The following is a 21,555-nucleotide window of genomic DNA, read 5'->3' as shown; positions in this document are numbered from 1 at the left end:
CAAGTTGCAAGTATGTGTGCATTATTTTTCTTTTTTCTTCACGTACTTCACAAGAAAATAGAAATAATCTGACTGAATAACAATAATCTAATAATCAAATGTGTGACATTTGGATTAATTATGACCTTTTGACTATTGAATTTCTCTTAAAATTAAAGTTCCGTGTTGAGAGTTGATGAGAAAAAAATATAAAGTTTTAAGATGATTTTAATGGTGTCAAATTTTTTTTAGGAAATGGCACGAACTTATCCAAAGCAAATTACATCACGCCGTGTTAAAAATATCTTTCGGGCATCCGACAAATTAATATTAGAGTGGATGATTAAGTGAGTAGTGGCTCACATATTTATGACCATGAAGAACTAACAAACAGATCCAAAGTGATGTCATGGAATGAGCCGATTTAGTGTCACTGGCCACAGTTAGAACCTTGAAGGCAAACAATGAGAGACCCACAAGCTTTGGTCACCATAAATATTTAGGTGATATTAATGTCACAAAATATATTTATACACAAGGCTATAGATCTTGATGAAAGAAACTACATACGAGATGTAAAGATATTCGAAGATTGAGAATCAAAGTCATTATGATGAAAATGACTTCATCGAACATAACAAGTTAAAAAAAGTTGTTTTATTTAATTAGTGACATATACCGGTCATGTATCCTAAGAGGGAAGTTCTCAAATCTGTTAAGCACGCCAGATTTCCCCAAATCGAAAAAAAAGGTTTAATCTTGAATCCTTTTTTGGAATACCAATTTTACACTCCCTCCATTCCAAAATAAGTGTGACTTTAAGAATCCAAGATAAAAATTGGCAAGTATTTCCAATTATGTCCGTAGCATTAAATAAATAATCTTCTTTAATATTGCTCAACTATAAAAAAAAAAAAAAAAAATCTAATAAATAGAGATAGTTTAGTAAACTCCTATTATATTTATTAATGGAAAAAGGGTCAAATATACCCCTCTACTTTAGTTTATTGGTTAAATTTGGCCTCCGTTAGTCAAAGTAGGCAAATATACCCCTCTGTTAGCCAAAGTATACACATATACCCTTTGAATGGATGAAAATCTCAAATCAGCCAAAATTATCCAATTTCAATTAAAATTATCCGATCCGTCTATTATAACTCGACCCGCGACCCCATCTCCTCTCCCTCACTGTTGCTTTCTCCAAAGCCATCATTGCTGGCGAACTCGTGACACCGGAGCTCCGGCCACTATCACCCAGGAAGAAACACTCATTCTTGAAATATACAGTGTTGATAACATTTTTAGGCATAGTGGGAGAGGAGAAATTTTTGTCTGATATATAAGACACGTAATATTTAGAGGTACTTATTTTTTTTTCTTTCTGATCTTTCAATATTGCTTTGCATTTCTTTTAATGTACAAGCTGAATTTATTTTGGTTATATTACTTTTTCAAATCCTAGCATTGTCTTTGCTAGCTTTTTTTTTATTTCTTTTGTTTTCCTAAATCAATATGAATGATATATTAAACAGATTCTTCGGATGATAGCTGTATCTTTTAGAAGCTTTGGTCCTAGTGCTAAGTTCTATCTTGCAGCTGCAGTTTCTGATCTATGTACCTCTGGGAGAGCATGGTAATCATTTATTTCGTCTTGCATTGTGAAGATGTGGGTGTCATTTGCTAAAATGATGTGATAGTGGCCGGAGCTCGCCGGCCATGATGGCTATGGAGCAAGCGGGAGAGGAGATGGGGTCGTGAGTCGGGTTATAATAGACAGATCGGATAAGTTTAATTGAAATTGGATAATTTGGCTGATTTGGGATTTCCATTCATCGAAGGGGTATATGTGTATACTTTGGCTAACAAAGGGGTATATTTGCATACGTTGATTAACGGAGAATAAATTTAACCAATAAACTAAAGTAGAGGAGTATATTACTTTTTCTCTTTCTTTTTAATTTGGGTCCCAATAATAAGTTGAGAATGAAGATTGAAAAAAACCAAACAAAAGGAAAAGTTGGATTCTTAGCTTGTCAAACGAACAAAACGATCACTCTCTATTATGTGGCCATTGTAGTTTCCGCCACCCCAAAGGCCTCTCACTCAACCAGCCAAACCCAAAGTGCCAAACCCCACTTTTCACTTTCATAAATTTCCCACACACACACTCTACATCTCTTTTCTCTTCACTCTTTACCATCAACAATGGAGAGTTTAGCACTTCACTCTCCATCAGCCACCACTTCCTTCTCTCGTCTCTCTTTCCACCACCTCCGATCACGCCCCTCTTCCATTTCCCTCCGATCATCTCCTTCCATTTCAAGATTCAATATTTCCTGTTCAAGATTCAATCTTTTTCACCCCAAACCTTTCCATTTCAATCCCCTTTCAAAGCCCACTTCAAGAAATCAACAATCTCCAAAACCCATCAATGCTTCCTCAGGTAAGGAAGTAATTCCCATAGATGTCAACCCCCCAAAACCCCAAGGTGCAAAGCTCATTCCTTTAATCATTTCTGTTTCAATTGGTCTTATTGTTCGTTTCTTTGTTCCAAAACCACCTGAAGTTACAGCTCAAGCATGGCAATTGCTCTCCATTTTCCTTTCCACTATTGCTGGTTTGGTCTTAAGTCCATTGCCAGTAGGGGCATGGGCTTTTCTTGGACTTACAACTTCAGTTTTAACCAAGACTCTAACTTTTTCAAGTGCTTTTAGTGCTTTTACTAATGAAGTTATTTGGTTAATTGTGATTTCTTTCTTTTTCGCCCGTGGGTTTGTTAAGACTGGTTTAGGAGATCGAATTGCCACGTATTTTGTTAAGTGGTTAGGTAAGAGTACTCTTGGTTTGTCATATGGATTGGCTTTGAGTGAGGCTTTGATTGCACCTGCAATGCCTAGCACTACTGCAAGAGCTGGTGGGGTGTTTTTGCCTATTATTAAGTCTCTCTCACTTTCCGCTGGAAGTAAACCGAATGATGCCTCCTCCAAGAAGCTCGGGTCTTACTTGATCCAATCTCAATTTCAGGTTTGCCTCCTATAGATATGTGTATGTGTGTGTGTGTGTGTCACTGAGCTAGATGCATTTTAATGAACTGTAAAGCATACTCTGTGGATACATGAATTGGTATGGATCAAATGATCCTGATTATGGAGTAATTCGATTTATATACACCAACGTTGGAAATTGAATTCGAGCTATCAGGTTATTTAAAAGCCAAATAGGTTATTGTCTAAGGTGACATTGAGTTTGCAACCTGGAAAATAAGGTTATTACTTGCTACAATAGGTTAAACTATTAAACTATATTGATAGGGTAAAAAATCTTTACAATGGACGTGTGTATAACTTAAATCTATTATGGGAGGGATAAATTTCTAAGCAGCTATGGTGGATTGAGAATGTGTCTCATTGTCTATAACAAAATGGTTAAATTTCAATTAATTCTCATAACTTTTCTTGATAAAAAAGAATGTGTCTCATTTGTTGAGAGTCGTTCTCAAGAAAGAGTTTTGCTGACCATGAAGAAATTTGCAATTACTGATTCTAAGATTGCAACAGATTTATGTTTGAGATCTTTGTCTGAATACTTCAGTATTTACAACTGAAGACATTATGCATTTGATCTAGTATTACTATATTTCCTGGTTGTGCATCCACCTCTTTCAGGAATACATAATATATATGGGGTCAGTATTGCATATGAGGTGATTCCAGTCCTTCTAGTTTAGATGAGCAGCTTCCTTCTGTTGGATAGCATTTGTTATGGAATTGTTCATTCTATAAGTTATAAGTCGAATACTAGTAGTTGCGTGGTTAGCACCCAAGGGTATGCCTAGTGGTCAATGAAGTGGGAGGATAACCATGAGAAACCAGGTTCGAATCCTTGTGGAGGCAAAACACTAGGTGAATTCTTCACATCTCCCTAAGCCTTAAGTCTTGGTGGGCAAAGTTATCCGGTACTTGTGATGGTGGGAGGTAGCAGGTATTCAGTGGAATAGTCGAGGTGCGGACAAGCTGGCATGAACACCATCGTCATTAAAAGAATAATAGTTGTGTGGTTAAAATCACTATAAATCTGGCCGAGATATTTCATGTACTATGTCAAGCTCATATAGCTATCGGATGTTAAATTGCTTTAATTATATCACTATGTAATGATTTAGTGTCTGTACTCCGTGTTTCTTTGAAGTTACTTTATTTTATAGCCAGTGAAATTTGTATTGACAGTACTGCAAGCATCTCGTTTTAACAGAAGACTAATCAGTAATACTTCTCCCTCCCATTGTTTATTTTGGCTGATTTAGTAACTCGGTTAAATATTTTGGTCTGTGCTATACTTTATGCAACATTAAAGTTTCTTGAAGATGAATTACTTTGCATCATTGTGCCATCACTTAAGATATCCATCCACTTACGGATTGCTTTTCTGTGGTGCATGACAGTGTGCAGGTAACTCAAGTGCTCTTTTCCTAACTGCTGCAGCTCAAAATCTACTCTGCCTCAAGCTAGCTGAGGAACTTGGGGTTGTAATCGCAAACCCATGGGTGTCTTGGTTCAAGGCTGCTAGTTTACCTGCATTTATTTCTCTATTGGCTACTCCATTCATCTTGTACAAGCTTTATCCTCCTGAAACCAAAGATACACCAGAAGCCCCTGCTATGGCAGCTAAAAAACTGAGTCTTATGGGTCCCGTTACAAAAAATGAATGGGTGATGATTGGCACAATGCTTCTTGCCGTGACTCTGTGGGTTTGTGGGTAGGTACCGTTTCACAACTGATGTTGATAGGCGTAACTTCTGTTTAGAACTTTTTAAGTGTTGTGCGCTGCCTCTTTGTGATGTTGATTTCAGCAATAGCAAATTATTACATGGTAGAAAGTAGTGCATTTCTACACGAAAAGAGTGAGGCTGCAGAGAGGCATTTGGGAGTCTGTAATAATGGTTACCCCCTCTCTGTTTTTCCATCTATTTCTTCTTCTTTTTTTCTTTTCACCAAAATGCTGCACTAAAACCACCATTCTTCTTGAAACCTTTCTTCTCAAGGGACCATGTGTATTTTCTCTGATATGAGACTTCCGAAAGTTAGTCGGAAGCTTCTGCAGCATGTACAAATTACAGGGTAGAAAGTTGTACAGGGAGAGATTCTTAAGAGAGAGAATAAAGGGATAGGAGTTTTTTTTCCAAGAGACTGCTTGAAAGAATTTATTGAGTGGAATTGTTATTCCGACTTCAAAACCAACTTCTTGCGTTAGTGGATTTAAAAAAGATTTATGTGGAGATCTGTTTGGGTTCACAGTACCACCATTGTATTTAAGCTCATTCCTCACTAGAATATTCTTCCAAACCCCTCCCCTTTTCTTGCTAAATTTTATTTCAATTTTACAGAAAGAACTTAGTAGAAAAAAGATTAGTTGTCTCTTGGGTGTCTACATGTTTTTCCATAATATGTTATCATTGGCTACAGTGTGTATGACTTTGTGTGTGGGCAGTGTGTTTCTGGTGGTCTTGATGTATTTAATTTCTAAAGCAATGACTTCTATATTGTTCTCAGGGACGCTCTTGGTATTGCGAGCGTTGTTGCTGCAATGCTCGGCTTATCAATCCTCTTGCTGTTGGGAGTGCTCGATTGGGATGACTGTTTAAGTGAAAAATCAGCATGGGATACTTTGGCTTGGTTTGCAGTCCTAGTTGGCATGGCTAGCCAGTTGACAAACCTTGGTATTGTTGGTTGGATGTCTAGTTGTGTAGCTAAATCCCTGCAGGCTTTATCATTGAGCTGGCCAGCTGCATTCGGTGTTCTTCAAGCATCATACTTTTGTATCCACTACTTATTTGCAAGTCAAACAGGCCATGTGGGAGCATTATACTCTGCATTCCTTGCTATGCATTTGGCATCTGGAGTGCCTGGTATATTGGCGGCTTTGGCTTTAGCTTACAACACTAATCTATTTGGTGCTTTGACACATTATAGCAGTGGTCAGGCTGCTGTCTACTTTGGAGGTATGTAACTCTTTTCTAGGCTCTTTAATTGGCACATTCAATTTTTTTTCTTATAGAAGCATTGTTAGTTACTTCTTCAGTGGCCAGATGAAAGTTGTTTATTTTTCATTTAAGTAATATTGGAAATTTGGAATTAATTGGTAGATATATGAGTAATTGCATTTTAACCCCGTTGCTTGGCAGTCTTTTTTTCCTTCTATATTTTTGGATCTTGGACTGACTATTGTTTTGTTGCTTGTATGACAGCTGGTTATGTAGATCTCCCGGATGTCTTCAAAATGGGATTTGTAATGGCACTCGTCAATGCCACTATATGGGGAGTCGTTGGGACATTTTGGTGGAAGTTCTTGGGTCTATACTGATTCTAGTTTTTGGCTTAAGTAGATTTTTTTCCCATCTATACACGCCCTTCGCGTTGTGGCATTTTTAGCAACGACCTCAAAATCATTGACTCCTCGCTGAAGTACAATCTCTATATCAGTGTTCAGCATTTCTCCATTGTAATATTCTTAAAACATGCAAGAAAAAAGCTGTATTTTTTGCAGCCACTATTTAGGAGCGAATGTGATTCAAAGTTATCTCCTTTTTTCCTCTTTTTTTTTTTTTTTTTTTTTTTCTTTTCCTTGTGTGAATGAGGTACTAGTGGATCTCTCTAGCTACTGTCTGCTACTCTTTTTGCTCCTTTATTTTATTTAGTACTTTCTGGCCTCCTAAGAAGTTTTATGGTTGTGAATAGTCTATCCATTTTTTTGGTTTCTGCAATGCTTGCTGCTAGAATAGCTGCATTAGTTGAATGTCACAGAGGAGTGTTGTCTTTTTGCTTTTACTGTGTCTACTTCATAATTGCTTCAAAGTCTACCAAGTAATGTAATAGTATAAATCTAGTTGAAGAGTGCTATGTTGCTACATGGGAGCATATATGAAACTCTGTACTGTATTATTCTGTCTTAATTGCTTCTGGATTGCATATTGATGGCTTTCTAGCTTCTCTTTAGTGTAAATATTATTGGGATAGTAGCGTATGGACTTATCCTTAAAAGGAGATCGAAGAGACTTTTTAGTCGACTTAGTTTTCAAACTTTTTGTGGTTGAGCAGTCCTTATCCTAAAGCCGATAAACCTGTTTCTTGAATAATCGGACTTCCATTTTCGTGTACAGAACGAGATTCAATAGCAGCCGCATCTTAGAGAACAACTTATTGACATACCCTTGATGCAGTATTCCTTATGATGTGGGGCGAGTCTATTTTCATGTGCCTATTCTTTTCCACCTTCATTTCCAGTACTTTCATTTTGCATAGCCACATGATCTAATACATTATTGTTTATCCTGAAACAAAGTATAATGCATGCCATTACATTTGTAATGACAAGCATATGCAAGTCAAATGCCCTTTGAGATGTCACAATAAGTCTACCATGGAGTTCACACAAACTAACATACTTGTAGGTAAGTACGTGGTGACAGACATTAGAACCGACATATTAAATGCACCCCAAAAATAGAATCGACTTATTCGAAAAAATGAATGCACAACTGGCAAACTAGATGGTCCCAAAACACCCAAGTTGTTGTCTGTTGCCCTTGGGAAATCCAGTAAAGTTGGAATAGCTCATATTGTTTTCAACCAACATTGCACTACCTAAAAAATAAGAGTTGGCTTCACATCCCAGCTTGAACCTTATGCATGCATCTCAAAATTCACTTACACATCATGAATTTTCTACTGGAACATTCATTTAGCAAGAGGCATTATCTTCTGCCATTGGAGATAGAAACATTGAGCGTTCTGTAGTAGCAGTTGGTGATACGAGCAGCATAGCTCCAAGACCAATCTCATTAGGAGGAATATTTTTGTTCTTCTCACAAATCATAATATTTTCGTTATTGGCAGATATAACTTCAATATCTGGTACATGTAGAATGTGATAAAGTTTCCTTTGGAGTCTTTCAACAGGTGACAAAATATGTTGTCTAAAAAGCTTTAATTTTTCTTCTTCTTGGGACATTGTCAGGATTCCAGAGAGGATCTTTATCGCTTCTCCTTACAAAAGGTGAACGTTAGTGCACACAAAAAATAAGGTATCAATACAATAGATCTTTTTTTTTTTTTTTTTTTTTTTTTTTGGTGGTTTAAGCTTTTATTATTTGTATGGTTATGGTATGGTAAGACTGCTCAGTTCATATCTTTATTGAAAATCCAAATCACCTGAAATTTGTCAATGTTGGTTCATTGTGTAAAAGAAAGTAAGTGGTTGAAGCTTAGGGGTGACCCTATGATTAATGGCCTATGAGCTAGAAAGAAACCCAATATACTGTGTTGTATCATATAATTATTGCTCATAGCTTCTGAGCCCCATTCTTGGCTAGATCCTTAAGAGATGCTGTCTAACAACATTCCCTCTTGAGGGAGAGAAATCAAAGATGCTTGGAAGGAAAGCTGATTTTATACACAAACTGACGCATAAACTTTTGCATGAAGCAGCAATTATGCAACCTCAAGAATGTTTATGAAGCAGATAACTAGCTTGTGGAGGAATATTAAGGGACGGGAAAAGTTAATTGGTATACGACTTTCAAGGTAAGGAATGGAGTTGAGCCAGTTTTTTGGGACATGGTGCAGGGATAATGCATTGAGACTCACATTACAAAACATTTATTGAATGTCTTGCTAGAAGTTAATGACAATATCCAATAGGTTTTGATGCAAGCGGAAGTTCACCGGGAGGCGTATTCCATAGTATGGTCAAGTTGCTCTATAAACAAAGTTCTTCTCATGAAAACCATGATATTTGAGGAGGGGGAATGAGCGAAGTCCTTGCTATAATAAATTCTTTTCTTCTTTGAATTCTGAAGTCCTACTATAATAAGCGATCATAGAAGGATCAACATTTTCATTTAGTAAGCAGTACCAAGGTGATACAGCAGAAATTACAAAATGATGGGACTTGTTATAAATTACAATCTCATAGAAGCTAACAACTCAATCAAATCAGTCAAGTTCAGTACAATGTTCCGCTTTTTCAATAGTACAAGTTATGGACACATCTATGCTAACCAGGGAGATATGCTCCTTTTTATCTTCAAAGCACCTCCTATTTCTTTCGAACCAAACTGTCCAAGCAAACATAAAGGAATAGACATCCAAATCTTTTTGACTCTTGCCAGCGATCAGAGATGTCCAATAACACGATAATCTCGTGAAACTCTGAGGCATTACTCACTATACTTCAAATATATTTAGAAACAAGGACCAAATCTACCGGTAAAATTGCAATGAATTGATTCTGAGGAGTCCTCACACAACATCTAGAATTCTATATCTATCAATTTGAATTCCCAATGCGCCAAGAAAAGTGTGTTTTTTCCTATGACGGTAACGTCTGGGCCCACTTGTGTGTGCCTCGACTATTTCACCGGGCACATGCTACCTCCCACCAGCACATGTCTCACCAAAGCTTAAGCAGACGGGAAGAATGGTGAGTTTCCCGACTTGATTGGCAGCAATGAGAAGCGATTTTGATGACTGAAAACTTACGGAAAAGGATGAATACTTATGTCACTTAATGTTTATGCGTAAGAATTTGGTGAAGACGTGGATGGGGAATCGTTTGATCGTTTGGGCTACAATAAGTGATGCCACATATTGTGAAGGAGGAACTGTCCACCTTTAGAAAACAAAGACAAGACGAAGGTCATTGGACATTGCTCCATTAGCAGTCAACGGGTTGTGTGAAAAGCAGAGAAATAGGAGAGCTTTTGAAGGTACAGAGAATGATTTTGTATAACAACATACCAAGTAAAATCCCACAAAGTGGGGTCTTGGCACAAGGATGAGCAATTCAAAGCAGTATAAAAAGTCAGGGCAAACAAAGAATGATTTTGTATAATTGATAAATAGCCTCTTATTCCTTATTTCTTTTTTGCTGCATCATGAGAGAGGGAGAGGGGGGAAGGCGTGGATGGGGGGTGGGGGTGGAGGGGGAGAGAGAGAGAATCAGCAGTCATTCTAATTACCTGTTCTTAGGATAAAGTTAAACTTCATCTGCATATTGAGCCTCCGGTGCTGATTACTTCAGGGAATTCGTCTCGGAGACTCAGCCTCTCAAGGATCAGTCTTTCTTGTTTGGCATCTATAATATGTTTGTCAAGAATAACATAAGATATGCAAAAAGCAAAACGAATATTAAGTATCTATATTTAAACATTAGCTTGAATTAATAACCCAGCTCTACTATAGATTAAACAGAGAATAAACTCCTTGCTGACTAACACAACATGACACCAATAAACAAGCAGATTGGAAATAGATTTACTGAAATACCATCAGGCAGATTATGGCACAAGGCTAACTTAATACGCAAATTAACAAAAAGAAGACAAGTTTACATAAGTTCATACAAGTACTTTTTATGCAATTTCTGTGTAGCTTGGATGTTGTGGATATGGTTCAGAGGCACAATAATTACTAGGCCCTTAATATAGAAATATTTTTCAGCAACTTCTCTAGTAGTGACTGAATACACTCGCATAGGAATACATACAATATTGTCAGATGAACTCAATTTCAAAGGTTTCTTAATCATGATTCATACGCATACAAATAATAAGATGCCATTAGGATACATTCTTGATCAGGATTTTCGGCAAAGTTGGAGTGCAATGCGTTCCCCATGCTGTCCACTATAGCTGAGGTAGTCATCGATGACTCAATGCATAAGATGGCAGTGATGGCATCCAATCTAGTGACCTCATTTCTAAACATCAGTCTTGCATGTGCTGTAATAGTGCCATAGTGGCTTCTTCAGAATCAGTGACAAATAGATCTAGGGCCAAGCCAGGAAAAAGCTAGAGTCAATGATAACCTTGAGCAAGTCTTATCAGACTCTCCAGCATGCGCACGGTTGTTCTTGCTGTAGATGTTCACAGTTGTTAAGTGCATAGACATGAAACAATTATATTATTTTAGTGACAATAATTTTTAGTGACCTGCATTTTGAGTCGCAGATCTTCTTTGCAGTTGGTAATAGCTTGAGATAACCTTTTCTGCCTCCTTTGTAAGGACTGGTCTAAAGTATTTCTTCACAAATTGGATGTACCTACAAGATGTCATCAGAAGACATCACACTGCCATCTCCTCAAAAGAATGTGATATGGAGAGTAATTGCTGCTGAAGATTTTCTTTTGTTGAACTTAACACAGTAAACGAATGGTATAACACAAACTGTTTTGGATTTCCTTTATACTAAACTGTTTTGGTAAGTTGTGCTCACCGTCTAGCTTTTCAGCAACTTACAAGATACAGCACAAACACAGTGTTCAGGAGCCCAAGGAAGTATTATGATTGAACTGATTATCTAACTAGCAACCAAAGCCCAGTATAAAGCACATGACATGAAAGTCTTGTGACAATTCAGATACTCAAAAATCAGTGCTACTAGCAAGACTAAGGATATGCATTTAAACTTGCTTTTTGGCTCCAAAATTACCCTTTAATTTTCTTGTTTACTCATACATGCATCTCAATTGGAGACCTTCCAGTTTTAAGCACTTTACGGGAGTAGTGAATCAGCCAAGTTGGAAAGGAGGGGTGTGGGTACCTAAACTAATACATTTTTAGGGACTTACCCCTTCTTGTGCAGTTTCACCAATATTGATGTGGAAAAGCACATGTTATCCCTTACTGTTCATGAACAATGGCAATATCCATAGTTAGAGAACCTATCTTATCCGAGTCTTTATATATAGAAGCAGTCTAGCCAAAGTGGCAAGAGAGACCACAAATAGACCAGTGGAGTAGTAGATACAACAACGACAACATGCCCAGGGTAGTCCCACAAGTGGGATCCGGGAAGGGTAAGATGTATGCAGACCTTACCCCTACCTTTGTGGGGTAGAGAGGCTGTTTCCGAAGTGCAGTAGTAGATAATTAAACAATTATTTGCAGATGAGCACATATCATATATATCAGAATGCGGATGGTTGTCAGGATTCAGGAAGTATTTTACCTTCTGAGCATTGGAAGTGGCCAGATAGTCCCTAGATCCTCCTCTTCACTACTGTGGCTCTTGGGTTCGGCCTGTCAATCACATAACGAGAATTTTCATCCAGCTAATTTACGCTTCATGACAAAATGGTAATGTATATTCACATTGTTTTAGATTCATCACCTCAGCAAGAATGTGTGAAGAAACAACAGCATCCCATTCTGGGTTTTTAGTGTCTAAGAGAACTAGGACTATGTCAAATCTGCTCAGCAGCGGCCCAGAGAGTGTCGTATTAACAGATAGAGCTAGTTTGTGTTAAGAACATACAAAACAAAATGAGATGGGCAGCAAAGCGTTTAAGATGTCTGATGGAGATTCTAGCTTGCAAGAAGATAAAAGGTAAAAGAATAAAAGAAAGAGGACAGTAAAAGGCAAGATACGCTGCTCAGGATCATAAAGCCCCTTGGGATTAGTTGCACCAAAGACAATTGTCCTTGTACTGAGAGTTGTCACAAGACCAGCCTAGAGATTAACCATGTCATCAAGGATCACAAAAGAATTGACAGGAAAAGAATTTAGAAAATATCAAGTCCTGACCTTGCCAATCATGCATGTATTGACTTTACCAAACAAAACTTTAGGTTCTTCAAAGAATGATATACCTTTGCAACACTTATAGTCTGCTGCTCCATTGCCTCATGGATGGTTGCTCTGTCATGCTCTCTCATGCTGCCAAACAGACCTTGACTAGTCAGCATCAAATGAATGTCTATGATAACATTTTTTTTTGATATCGAGATGTCTATGATAACATTTTTGGCTATATTTTAAAACAGAAAATAATCATTAAATCATCTGAATCAACAACCTCATATAACCCTAACTAAAGCGCAGACTATGCCACACCAGTTATATCAAAACACAAAGAAACTGAAACAAATCAACATAAGACTTCAAAAATGCAGCTATACCTGTCAAATTCATCAATGCAACAGAGACCACCATCTGCTAATACAAGTGCACCAGCTTCTAACATCCACTCTCCTGAAAATATAGCTTGCCTTTACAGATGTTGATCAAAGAACAGTACATATAGGTCAAAAGATTATCAAGAATTAAGTGCATGTTTGGTTCGCATAATGGGGAGGCATTCGGTAGTTAAGAACTCAAGCACATTGTTGTGAGAGCTGGCACAGGTCTCTGTGCAAGTGGGCCCTTGCATGGGCGTGCATGAGTGTCATCCTGACTCTGCCTCTGTGTGTTCCAACAGGGACATAGACAGTTCCCCACTTCAATACGACCAAAGCAAAGAGATAGAGACAGCTCCAAACTTCAATATTACGGATATTAGCAAGTAACAAGATAAAGGAATAATCTACCTCCGTCTTTAACTGCGGTAACAGTCAATCCAGCGCTAGTGCTTCCCAACCCAGTCGTAATGACAGATCTATTGCTCAATTTAGCAGCAAACTTCAGAAACTGTGACTTCCCAGTACCTGACAGGATAAGCAAGCAACCATATTTCTCATTTGTCACAACTCCCCAAAATTCAAATGGATATCATGCTTCATGCTCCATTAATTGTCATTTCAACCGTGTAACATGGTGAAATCAAGTATACCAGCTGTAGTGCTAAACATAGCTAAATAAGAGCTGGAAGTACTGAAAATCTCTAAAAATAACCTTTGCATACAAAGAAGATATTCTAGTCTTTATTCGAACCATTTTAACATTACAATTCATTACCAGGATCACCAACGAGAAGCAAATGAGACTCTCCTCTAACTTTTGTTCCAGAAGCATCAACATGTTGGACACCTCCAATAAGCGTCAATGCCACTACATTGAAGTCAAAGTTGGTCATTGGCCAAACGGTAAAGAAATTATCCATAATCGTTTGGACACATTGAACTTAAAGGGGATACTAGTTTTCACGATGCACAGTTGCTGATAGAAAATTTGTAACACAAATTCTTTCTAAGATAATTAACAATTAGATATGTGACATCAACTGAAAAGGAGACACTTGCAGGGGAAAATACCTGCAAGCTTAACAGTGAAAAGCCCAAAGACCTGTGGGCAAATACCTCGTAGAATTGCATTCCTACCTGCGTTTAGGAATGGAGAGAATAGAAAGAAAAACAGGTCTGAGTCCTATGTACTATTAGCAAGTAATCTAAAATTAGTACCTGTCGACAGAATTTTTACCCTTTAAAGGAGTATCTTTGAATTCAGCCCAAAACTGCTTAAATTTCAGAACAGCATCATCTGGGATATCTATATCTGACTTCAGCTCATTCATTCTCCTGAAGATACATTATCGGAAATATGTGAAGAGAAAGGCATAAAACAGTTTACTTTATGAGGAAATCAGAGAAATGTATTATCTCCACCAAGCAGTGGGGAAGACAGAAGATGGTAGGTCAACAAAGCCTCTCACCCCTAAGTTTTGAAAGGCATATTTTGCTTCTCGTAAGTGTTTGGGATACTTAGAAAGATAAAGTGAACGCCTGCACCTGTTAATTTTTTAACAAAAACAATTTTATTACTGTTTCATATCTCTTCTAAGTTTAAATCCTTATTTGGCAATACCTCCTTGGAACCAATGTTAAATAGAAGAAACAAAAGAACAAGGTAATCTGCTTCTATTTAACCCAACCATAAACCAGCCCAGTTGAGGGGACATCAAGCGGTATCTAACATTTTAAGTGGCACTTTCTGTATTCATTCTCAAATTAAACTGACGAGGTTTGAAGGCAAAAGGAAAAAAGAGTGACTTTGAGCTAGCCATTGTTGAGCGTGTGGGTTTGATACACTAAACAACCTAATACTTTAGGATGAATCATAGCGGTGCACTTCATCTCAAACTCAAACAACAGCAAAAGTTTGTATAGAATACCAATAACTCATTCATAGGTTCTGCACAAATAATTGGATAAAATCCTTTCACTAGTTGGGGTTTGACTTGTTGTCAGATGAAATGTATCGAAATCATTCTCAAATGAACTCAGTGAAGCACTCCTCTGTTACCTTACATGGTTGGCAATTAGTACTGGATCAAGGTCACAGCGAACGTCTTTTAAATCGGTGGACCATTCGGCAGTTAAGATCCCAGTGACAATCACATCATCTGACAGACATTAAACAGAGCAATAACTTAAGGACATGAAGAAAAATATCTATCAAGCCTATCATTGAAAAAGATAAAGAAAAGAAATAATTGTGTCTCAACAGGTAGAAGGTGATTTAACATAGTAGAACGCAGAATAATTATTTATACAAATAAGCAGATTGACATAAAAAACTACTTCAATCACTAAAAGCTTGACCTATTACAGTTTCGAAATTCAAAACAAAAAGTTCAACTTTGACCATGATGATCTCATATTAATTAAAACTTCCAATTCTAAAATTTGTGGCAAAGAGGGTGCTTGACATGGTTTACATCAATAAATTTTGTTTTACAGAAAATGATAAATGTCCTAAATGAGACTAAACATTGATACTTTTGAACCATGCAGATGAGATCAGATCAAGCTTTCTAGAATGGAGGGGCTTAAATCTTTGTGGTGTCACTGTGTCATAGCATAAGATGTTTCTGTACACTCCACAGGAAATCTAGCAAGGGACAGCTAGTTAGCCCATACATAATTATTAAACTTTAAAAAAGCTAGTTTTAAGAGAGTAGTACCTCCAGCTTTAACCATGTCAACAAGATCATCCTTCAGAATGACAGGAAGGGAGCGAGGAATAGCCCCAACACCCAATACCTGGGTACTTTCTTGGATTTTAATCTCCTGATAATCATGACAGATCTTATTGTCTTCTACAAGCTGAAAACTTGTGCTTTCACAAAATTTAGGCCTCTGCAAAAGAACTTTAAGAGATTATTGATTTTCTTACAAGAAGCAAGTTATACAAAATCATAAACCAAACCGGATGAAAGTTATTGCCAACCAACATGGAGAATGGGAGGAAATAAGAGGAGAAAATAGAAATTCAAGATTGTATAATAAAGTAAAACAACACTGCATATATAATTTATGAGGCAGTTTGGATTTTACTGTGACCAGCAGTGATATCAGAGGCGAAAAGCACATAAAAAGTCAAGTACCTGTTGGAGCTTTAAACACGAAGCACAAGTAAAGTGTACGCTATAGTAAAGAAAAAGGTAAGGGAAGATAACATATCATATTTGTATTGCCTCTATTTTTTAACATTGCGTGAAAATGATCCAATAATTTCAAATATGGGAGGACACCATATAAAACATTCTATCCACTGCAACTTTGGGATATACTGCAAATTTTCGCTTACAACTCTTTTATTTATAAACTCAATTTATGGACTATATAGTTTCTAACTTTAACTTTATTTTAATTCTCACACTTACATAATGCTTAAAGGAAACCTGATTAACATCTCCTCATCAACTTTTGCCCTCAAATATTTATTTTATGTTTAAAGCCTAGCCCGGTGCACCAAGCTCCCACTGTACACTGGATCCGGCAAAGGGCTGGACCAGCTTTGTTCACCTAGACTAATCCACTGGGAGTTCTGCTACAGCCCAAAATTACACTTCAAAATTTCATACTTGGACAAATTTGTTGTCAGTCATCAAGTTTCTTAAAATAAAATGTGGTCGAAATTCATATATATATATATATATATATATATATATTTCTCGATGTTGTATCAAACAAAAGCCTCAATCAAATCAATTGACATGGTTCAACATGTTAAGTTACTAAATTCATTAAGCATATTTAGTTCGTAAGAATTCAATATGCCTATAATTTGTTAGTATTAATTCATGAATGAATGCAATTTTATTCCATTCGAAATTAGTTTGAAATGCTTTGCAGTATTGCTTGCTTACATTCAAATATGTTCTTAAAATTTTGATATTTGTGATTTTCTTAACAAGGAAAATAAAAAATATAAAAAATATCACTGTTAAACAAGCTGCCAGAAAAAAGGTGTTCGAAGACAATCTCATTGCATCAATTGGAAACATGCCAAAAGAAATATTCACTTTTCTCATAGCTAAAAGAAACTAGAAAATCAAAACAAGAATCTAGCCGGAATCCACATAGACCCTACTCTTGTGAAATACTGATGTAAAGCAAAAGCAAGAGAGATTAGAAAGAGCTCTTCTTCCATGAGTAATTAAATGCAGATAAGCAAATTCTATTTGCAAAATCAGAGCATTGTTTGTGTGTTTGTCCAAACAAATAAGGATAAGAAACAGACCTGTGAGGGACAAAAAATTGGTTTTGGAATTGAATTCCTTGTTTCCACCTCCGGGTAAACCTTGAACCTACATAAATTTTCCTTCTTAGCTGATAATCTGTTAGGGTAGATAGGTAAATGCTTGACCATGTAATCTTTCCACAAGACAACATAGAATCTTTTTATACGGCCAGTTAAAAGGAAAGCAGAAAACATGTGTGGACATGTTGACTCAGAACTATGGGAGTTGTCTAAGAACATTATGTTATACGCAAGTGAAATAAACTTTCTAGCAATTGTTTTCAGACATCAGAAATTAAGATGCAAGCCCCAATTTCTGATGTAAAAATCTGTTTTTAACATAAGAAGAAGCCAAAATCTGGGCAAACTGTTTGTTTTAGCATAACTCATAAATCTGGATTGCAGCAAAGTTGGCATAGCTTTTGATTACTGTTTAACATGATTCATCTAGTTTCAAGCTAGGCACGTGTCACGGTATGGAAAGGAACAGCGCCGAGACTATATACAAGTTAGTTGCCACAACCACTCAGCCTATTGAAGAAACATGATGAGTTCTGCTGGTAATAGCTTAGTACAAATCATCCATCCAAAATTCAGCATTCATGACTTAACAAGGGTTCATCTTTCAAAACTTAGTTATGTAAAGCAATATCTTACACATTCCACTTAGTCTGTCTAGAAAGGAAAGCTGTTTACCTATTATGATAACAAAACACATCCTACATGATTATAGAATTCTGAAGAAGGATTATTTAAAGCTGGGTTCAGCTTTTTAATGCTAAGAGCCCACATATCCTTACAAATCTTATTATAGTTCCATATGTCTCTAAAAGAAAAGATTGAAAATTGAAATTTTGTTGCTAAAATTTTAATTGCTCATTCTATAGTTGTCCCTTATTTTGGAATAATCCACCCCATGCTATTAGTTATGTTGCAGATGGCCAGTGTAAATTGAATTCTAGTGTCACAGAGAAGAAGTAAGGATCAATTAGGCCACGCTTTGGCAACCCAAAATTGATGAAAAACCAGATGAGCACCCTTAATGTAACAGCCCAGTCCACTAGTGATATTGTTTGCTTTGGGCCTAGGTGCCCACGGCTTTAAAACGCGTCATTAGCTCTAAGACTTGCTTCCTTAATCCCTCCCGTGTATTATCAATGTGGGATTCGCCTAGGGTGTTACACTTTAATCAGCTGGCTCTGTCTCCATGTCCATCAAAATATCACGTGCAACTAGTTGTTATATGTTGGTGAGAGAGGTGACTGACAAAGAAGTGAAAATAATTTGTCCAGGGAAATTAAGGTTGAGGAACAGTTGTGGTAAGTGCAAGCTACAGCAATCTGATTCTAGTAAAAAATATTTTTCCGGCAAATTGGAATTAAGATTGGAAAATGTGCTATCTTTGAGCTGAATCCTCCCATGCTAATTTCCAGCCAATACAAAGTCGGAAAAATTACATTGATTAGTTCGTGTTAGATGAAGGGGAGCCTTGGCGTAACTGGTAAAGTTGTTGCCATGTGACCAAGAGGTCACGGGTTCGAGCTGTGGAAACAGCCTCTTGCATAAATGCAAGGTAAGGTTGCGTACAATAGATCGTTGTGGTCCGGCCCTTCCCCAGACCCCGCGCATAGCGGAAGCTTAGTGCACCGGGCTGCCCCTTTAGTTTGTGTTAGATTTGAAATAAATCAATGATTTCATTAATGGAAGAATTTAAAACTAGAAGAATGACTAGGTGTGAGGCACACAAGAACAACCTGTGCTTACATCTCCGACACTCATAAATCCTCTCCCCTTCAATCATCTTCACGGCTCCAGACCTGATCACAGTCCCTTTGATAGTAAGAAGAATCCCACGATGCTTCACCCTAACACGGCCAATGCTGGGAAAAGTTTCTAAAACATAACAAAAAGTGACTAAGTTTGATATCACAGGATATACTTAAACTACAATAGGCTGAAGCGTTATATAGAAAGGGCAGTGGGTGTATGACATGGAAAGTAGAAAAGAAATATGCAAGGAATAGCTAAAAGAATACTAGTATATGTGCTGTTGGTGATCAGAGCATGTACATTTACTTGTGAAAGTTGGAGAAATTCCAGTATTGGGAACATAAGCAATAGGATTAACTTTTACTACACTAGTTTAGTATAAATTTCTTTACACTACCATGTGGTTTGGAAGCCTATTACGAGTACTTGTCTATAGTGAGGTCGATTGGTAAGGTTAGTACCATATCAAAACCACATAAATACTGTAAATGTTCTGTACAGTTGGATAGATAATTTAGATCCTGATCAATACTGGGTTTATTTTTTATCCACTGATTGTGTAGTGGAAAATAAGATATGCAACTTGTATATCTTTCAACTATGTGTGCATATAGCTTAAATACAAGAAAAATAACGCCAAGAAACATAAAGGGATAAAAAAAGAAACGAACCAGGGCATTCAAGAGGAGAGCCACTGATATTAATACGAACATGTATGTTGTCCTTAACGCTTGCGTTTTCACGTTGTTTAATATCAGCCCAAATAACTTTCTACACAAAGCCAAAGAACCACAGGTTATCCCAATTACTAAACTATGTACCGTTACCGTACAGAATTTTGAAGAAGAAAAATGAGGAAATTACAGCCAAATACCATTCAGCCATCTAGTTTACAAAGTAAATAGGTAGTGTATACTTTATACTAAATATACATATAACATACCTACCTATACACAACATATACACTAAGGGGCGGAGCTAGGTAGGATTGAAGGGTTCACCAGAACCACCTATAGCGGAAAATTACAGTGTATATACAAGGTTAAAGTTATTTTTTATGTATATATAGTAGATGTTGACCCCCTTTAGCTTGTGTAGTTACTTCTCCACATTTTTGAACGCCTTAATGCAAATACTGGCTCCGCCCACTGATAGTGTATACTTATAGTACTTTTCAAATATATGTATAAATTTTAATCTTAAAATATTGAGTTAATGTAGTCCAATATAGCTTCAAAGTTCAGTCAAATTGACTCTCGAAAAAAGGAGCAATACCTGAGCCCAGAGGGCAGCTTGATCAAAAATGGGTAAATAGTCAGTGGGTTTAGCGAAAATGAAGTGAGAAAGGGTTGGATTATCATCCATGATCTCTGCAAAACTGTTCAACAAAAATAATTAGAAAAAACTGGAGGGAAGGAGTAATGTAATGTAGGATTGCTTACTCGAGGTAGACGGAATAGTGAAGTCGAGGATCAGCAGACACAATGATGGAACTAAGCTGCTCTGAATGGTGCTTTAGTAAATACGCCGCCATTTCTTTGCTGTGAACGTTTCCCTCCATCGGAAGGGTTTTACTTTCTCGCCGTCGGCGGCGGCGCGTGGGCGCGTGTGGCGGCAATTGAGGATGAAGAGTTTTGGGCGGGAAAATTGCGGATGAATTTATTTATTTTCTTGGGGTCGGACGTAAGGAGCACTAATTACAGAAGTGAACTATATATTTGGTTCGCCTTCGAAAACAAAAAAAAAAAGGAAAGTAATTTGGAATATAGGTAGTTTTTTTAAAAAAAAAAATTCATTCTATGAACTTAGTAGGCGTTTGACAATGAAAATCAAATATTTTTCATTTTATTTGGAATTTTGTAATTGGAATTGTGTTTGGTTTTTACTTTTGCAAATAATATTTGGTTGTTTGAATGTACTGAAACTGAAAATAGATTTTTAGGTGTTTTTCAAATGAAGTTGTATTTGAAATTTTCATGGCTTAAGATTGATTTTCAAATAAAGTGAAAATATTTTTTAAAAAAAATAAAAAATTCTTATGGCCAAATGGATCCTTAAATTACTATTTTTTTAAAACCAAAACACCGTTGTTTTTATTTTTAATTTTTTTGTAAAAATGGAAGTGAGCAAATACAAAAATTACTTTTACGGTATATATTTGCCCTAAAGGATTTTGTGATGGGGTTAGCTAACTAGGTAGACTAGCCAAAAAGATTTCATTTTGCACATTTACTTTATAACCTTGCAATTGGAATTAAAATAGGAATTTATTTAATAGTTTTTCTTCTCTGGAAAAAGAATTGTACCCCCTAGAAAGGGTGTGAGGGAATTATGGTGATAAAATCTTGTTCTTTTTTAATAAATTTAGGTTATAACTTGTATCTGCTGATGGTATAAAGTATTTTATTCGTTCATTCTAGGAGTAAATCATTAATGGTCTCAACAAATTATCGCCAGCTTTTCCAGATATCAAAAGTACCAATAGATGCTTTAGAGTGATATACTTGTTAGCTAATTACACAGTGGATAAACCTGTAACTTTTGTTTTTAACTCTTCTACATCTAATC

At 36.7% G+C, this 21,555-nt stretch overlaps 2 protein-coding genes across 5 annotated transcripts; one reads left to right on the top strand and one right to left on the bottom strand.

Annotated features, from left to right (window-relative positions):
• Window positions 1–2,014: 2,014 nt before the first annotated feature.
• On the top strand, window positions 2,015–6,555 carry LOC132064707 (dicarboxylate transporter 2.1, chloroplastic). The gene is made up of 4 exons (XM_059457796.1): window positions 2,015–3,003; window positions 4,421–4,734; window positions 5,529–5,977; window positions 6,224–6,555. The coding sequence occupies exons 1-4, from the start codon at window positions 2,185–2,187 to the stop codon at window positions 6,337–6,339; spliced, it is 1,698 nt and encodes a 565-aa protein (XP_059313779.1). The 5' UTR covers window positions 2,015–2,184; the 3' UTR covers window positions 6,340–6,555.
• Window positions 6,556–8,841: 2,286 nt separating this feature from the next.
• LOC132064706 (probable DNA helicase MCM9) lies at window positions 8,842–20,584 on the bottom strand. 4 transcript variants are annotated; one of them, XM_059457792.1, is made up of 21 exons: window positions 20,430–20,584; window positions 20,263–20,365; window positions 19,659–19,758; window positions 18,972–19,110; window positions 17,218–17,284; window positions 15,656–15,830; window positions 14,995–15,094; window positions 14,173–14,270; window positions 14,007–14,072; window positions 13,711–13,803; window positions 13,344–13,460; window positions 12,936–13,008; window positions 12,627–12,693; window positions 12,405–12,486; window positions 12,148–12,269; window positions 11,986–12,056; window positions 10,967–11,076; window positions 10,843–10,890; window positions 10,604–10,756; window positions 9,995–10,110; window positions 8,842–9,645 (listed from the first exon to the last, which is right to left on the bottom strand). In XM_059457792.1, the coding sequence occupies exons 1-20, from the start codon at window positions 20,546–20,548 to the stop codon at window positions 10,019–10,021; spliced, it is 1,995 nt and encodes a 664-aa protein (XP_059313775.1). In that variant the 5' UTR covers window positions 20,549–20,584; the 3' UTR covers window positions 8,842–9,645; window positions 9,995–10,018. The 4 variants fall into 4 exon arrangements, with proteins under 4 accessions (XP_059313775.1, XP_059313776.1, XP_059313778.1 ...); XM_059457793.1 differs by having other exon boundaries at window positions 8,842–9,503; XM_059457795.1 differs by having other exon boundaries at window positions 8,842–9,185.
• Between the last annotated feature and the right edge of the window lie 971 nt (window positions 20,585–21,555).

Source organism: Lycium ferocissimum, chromosome 7, assembly GCF_029784015.1.
Source record: "Lycium ferocissimum isolate CSIRO_LF1 chromosome 7, AGI_CSIRO_Lferr_CH_V1, whole genome shotgun sequence".
Taxonomy (NCBI): domain Eukaryota; kingdom Viridiplantae; phylum Streptophyta; class Magnoliopsida; order Solanales; family Solanaceae; genus Lycium; species Lycium ferocissimum.
This window is presented reverse-complemented; position numbering and strand designations above follow the sequence as displayed.

Bases quoted from the DNA above. Each gene is read 5' to 3' on its own strand.
- LOC132064707 (XM_059457796.1), top strand. From the start codon at position 2,185: ATGGAGAGTTTAGCACTTCACTCTCCATCAGCCACCACTTCCTTCTCT. The intron at 3,004-4,420 runs GTTTGCCTCCTA...GGTGCATGACAG, and splicing joins TGATCCAATCTCAATTTCAG to TGTGCAGGTAACTCAAGTGC. The intron at 4,735-5,528 runs GTAGGTACCGTT...TATTGTTCTCAG, and splicing joins GTGACTCTGTGGGTTTGTGG to GGACGCTCTTGGTATTGCGA.
- LOC132064706 (XM_059457792.1), bottom strand. From the start codon at position 20,548: ATGGAGGGAAACGTTCACAGCAAAGAAATGGCGGCGTATTTACTAAAG. The intron at 13,009-13,343 runs GTAGATTATTCC...CTATATTTTCAG, and splicing joins TACCGCAGTTAAAGACGGAG to GAGAGTGGATGTTAGAAGCT. The intron at 10,891-10,966 runs GTCACTAAAAAT...GAACATCTACAG, and splicing joins ATCTGCGACTCAAAATGCAG to CAAGAACAACCGTGCGCATG.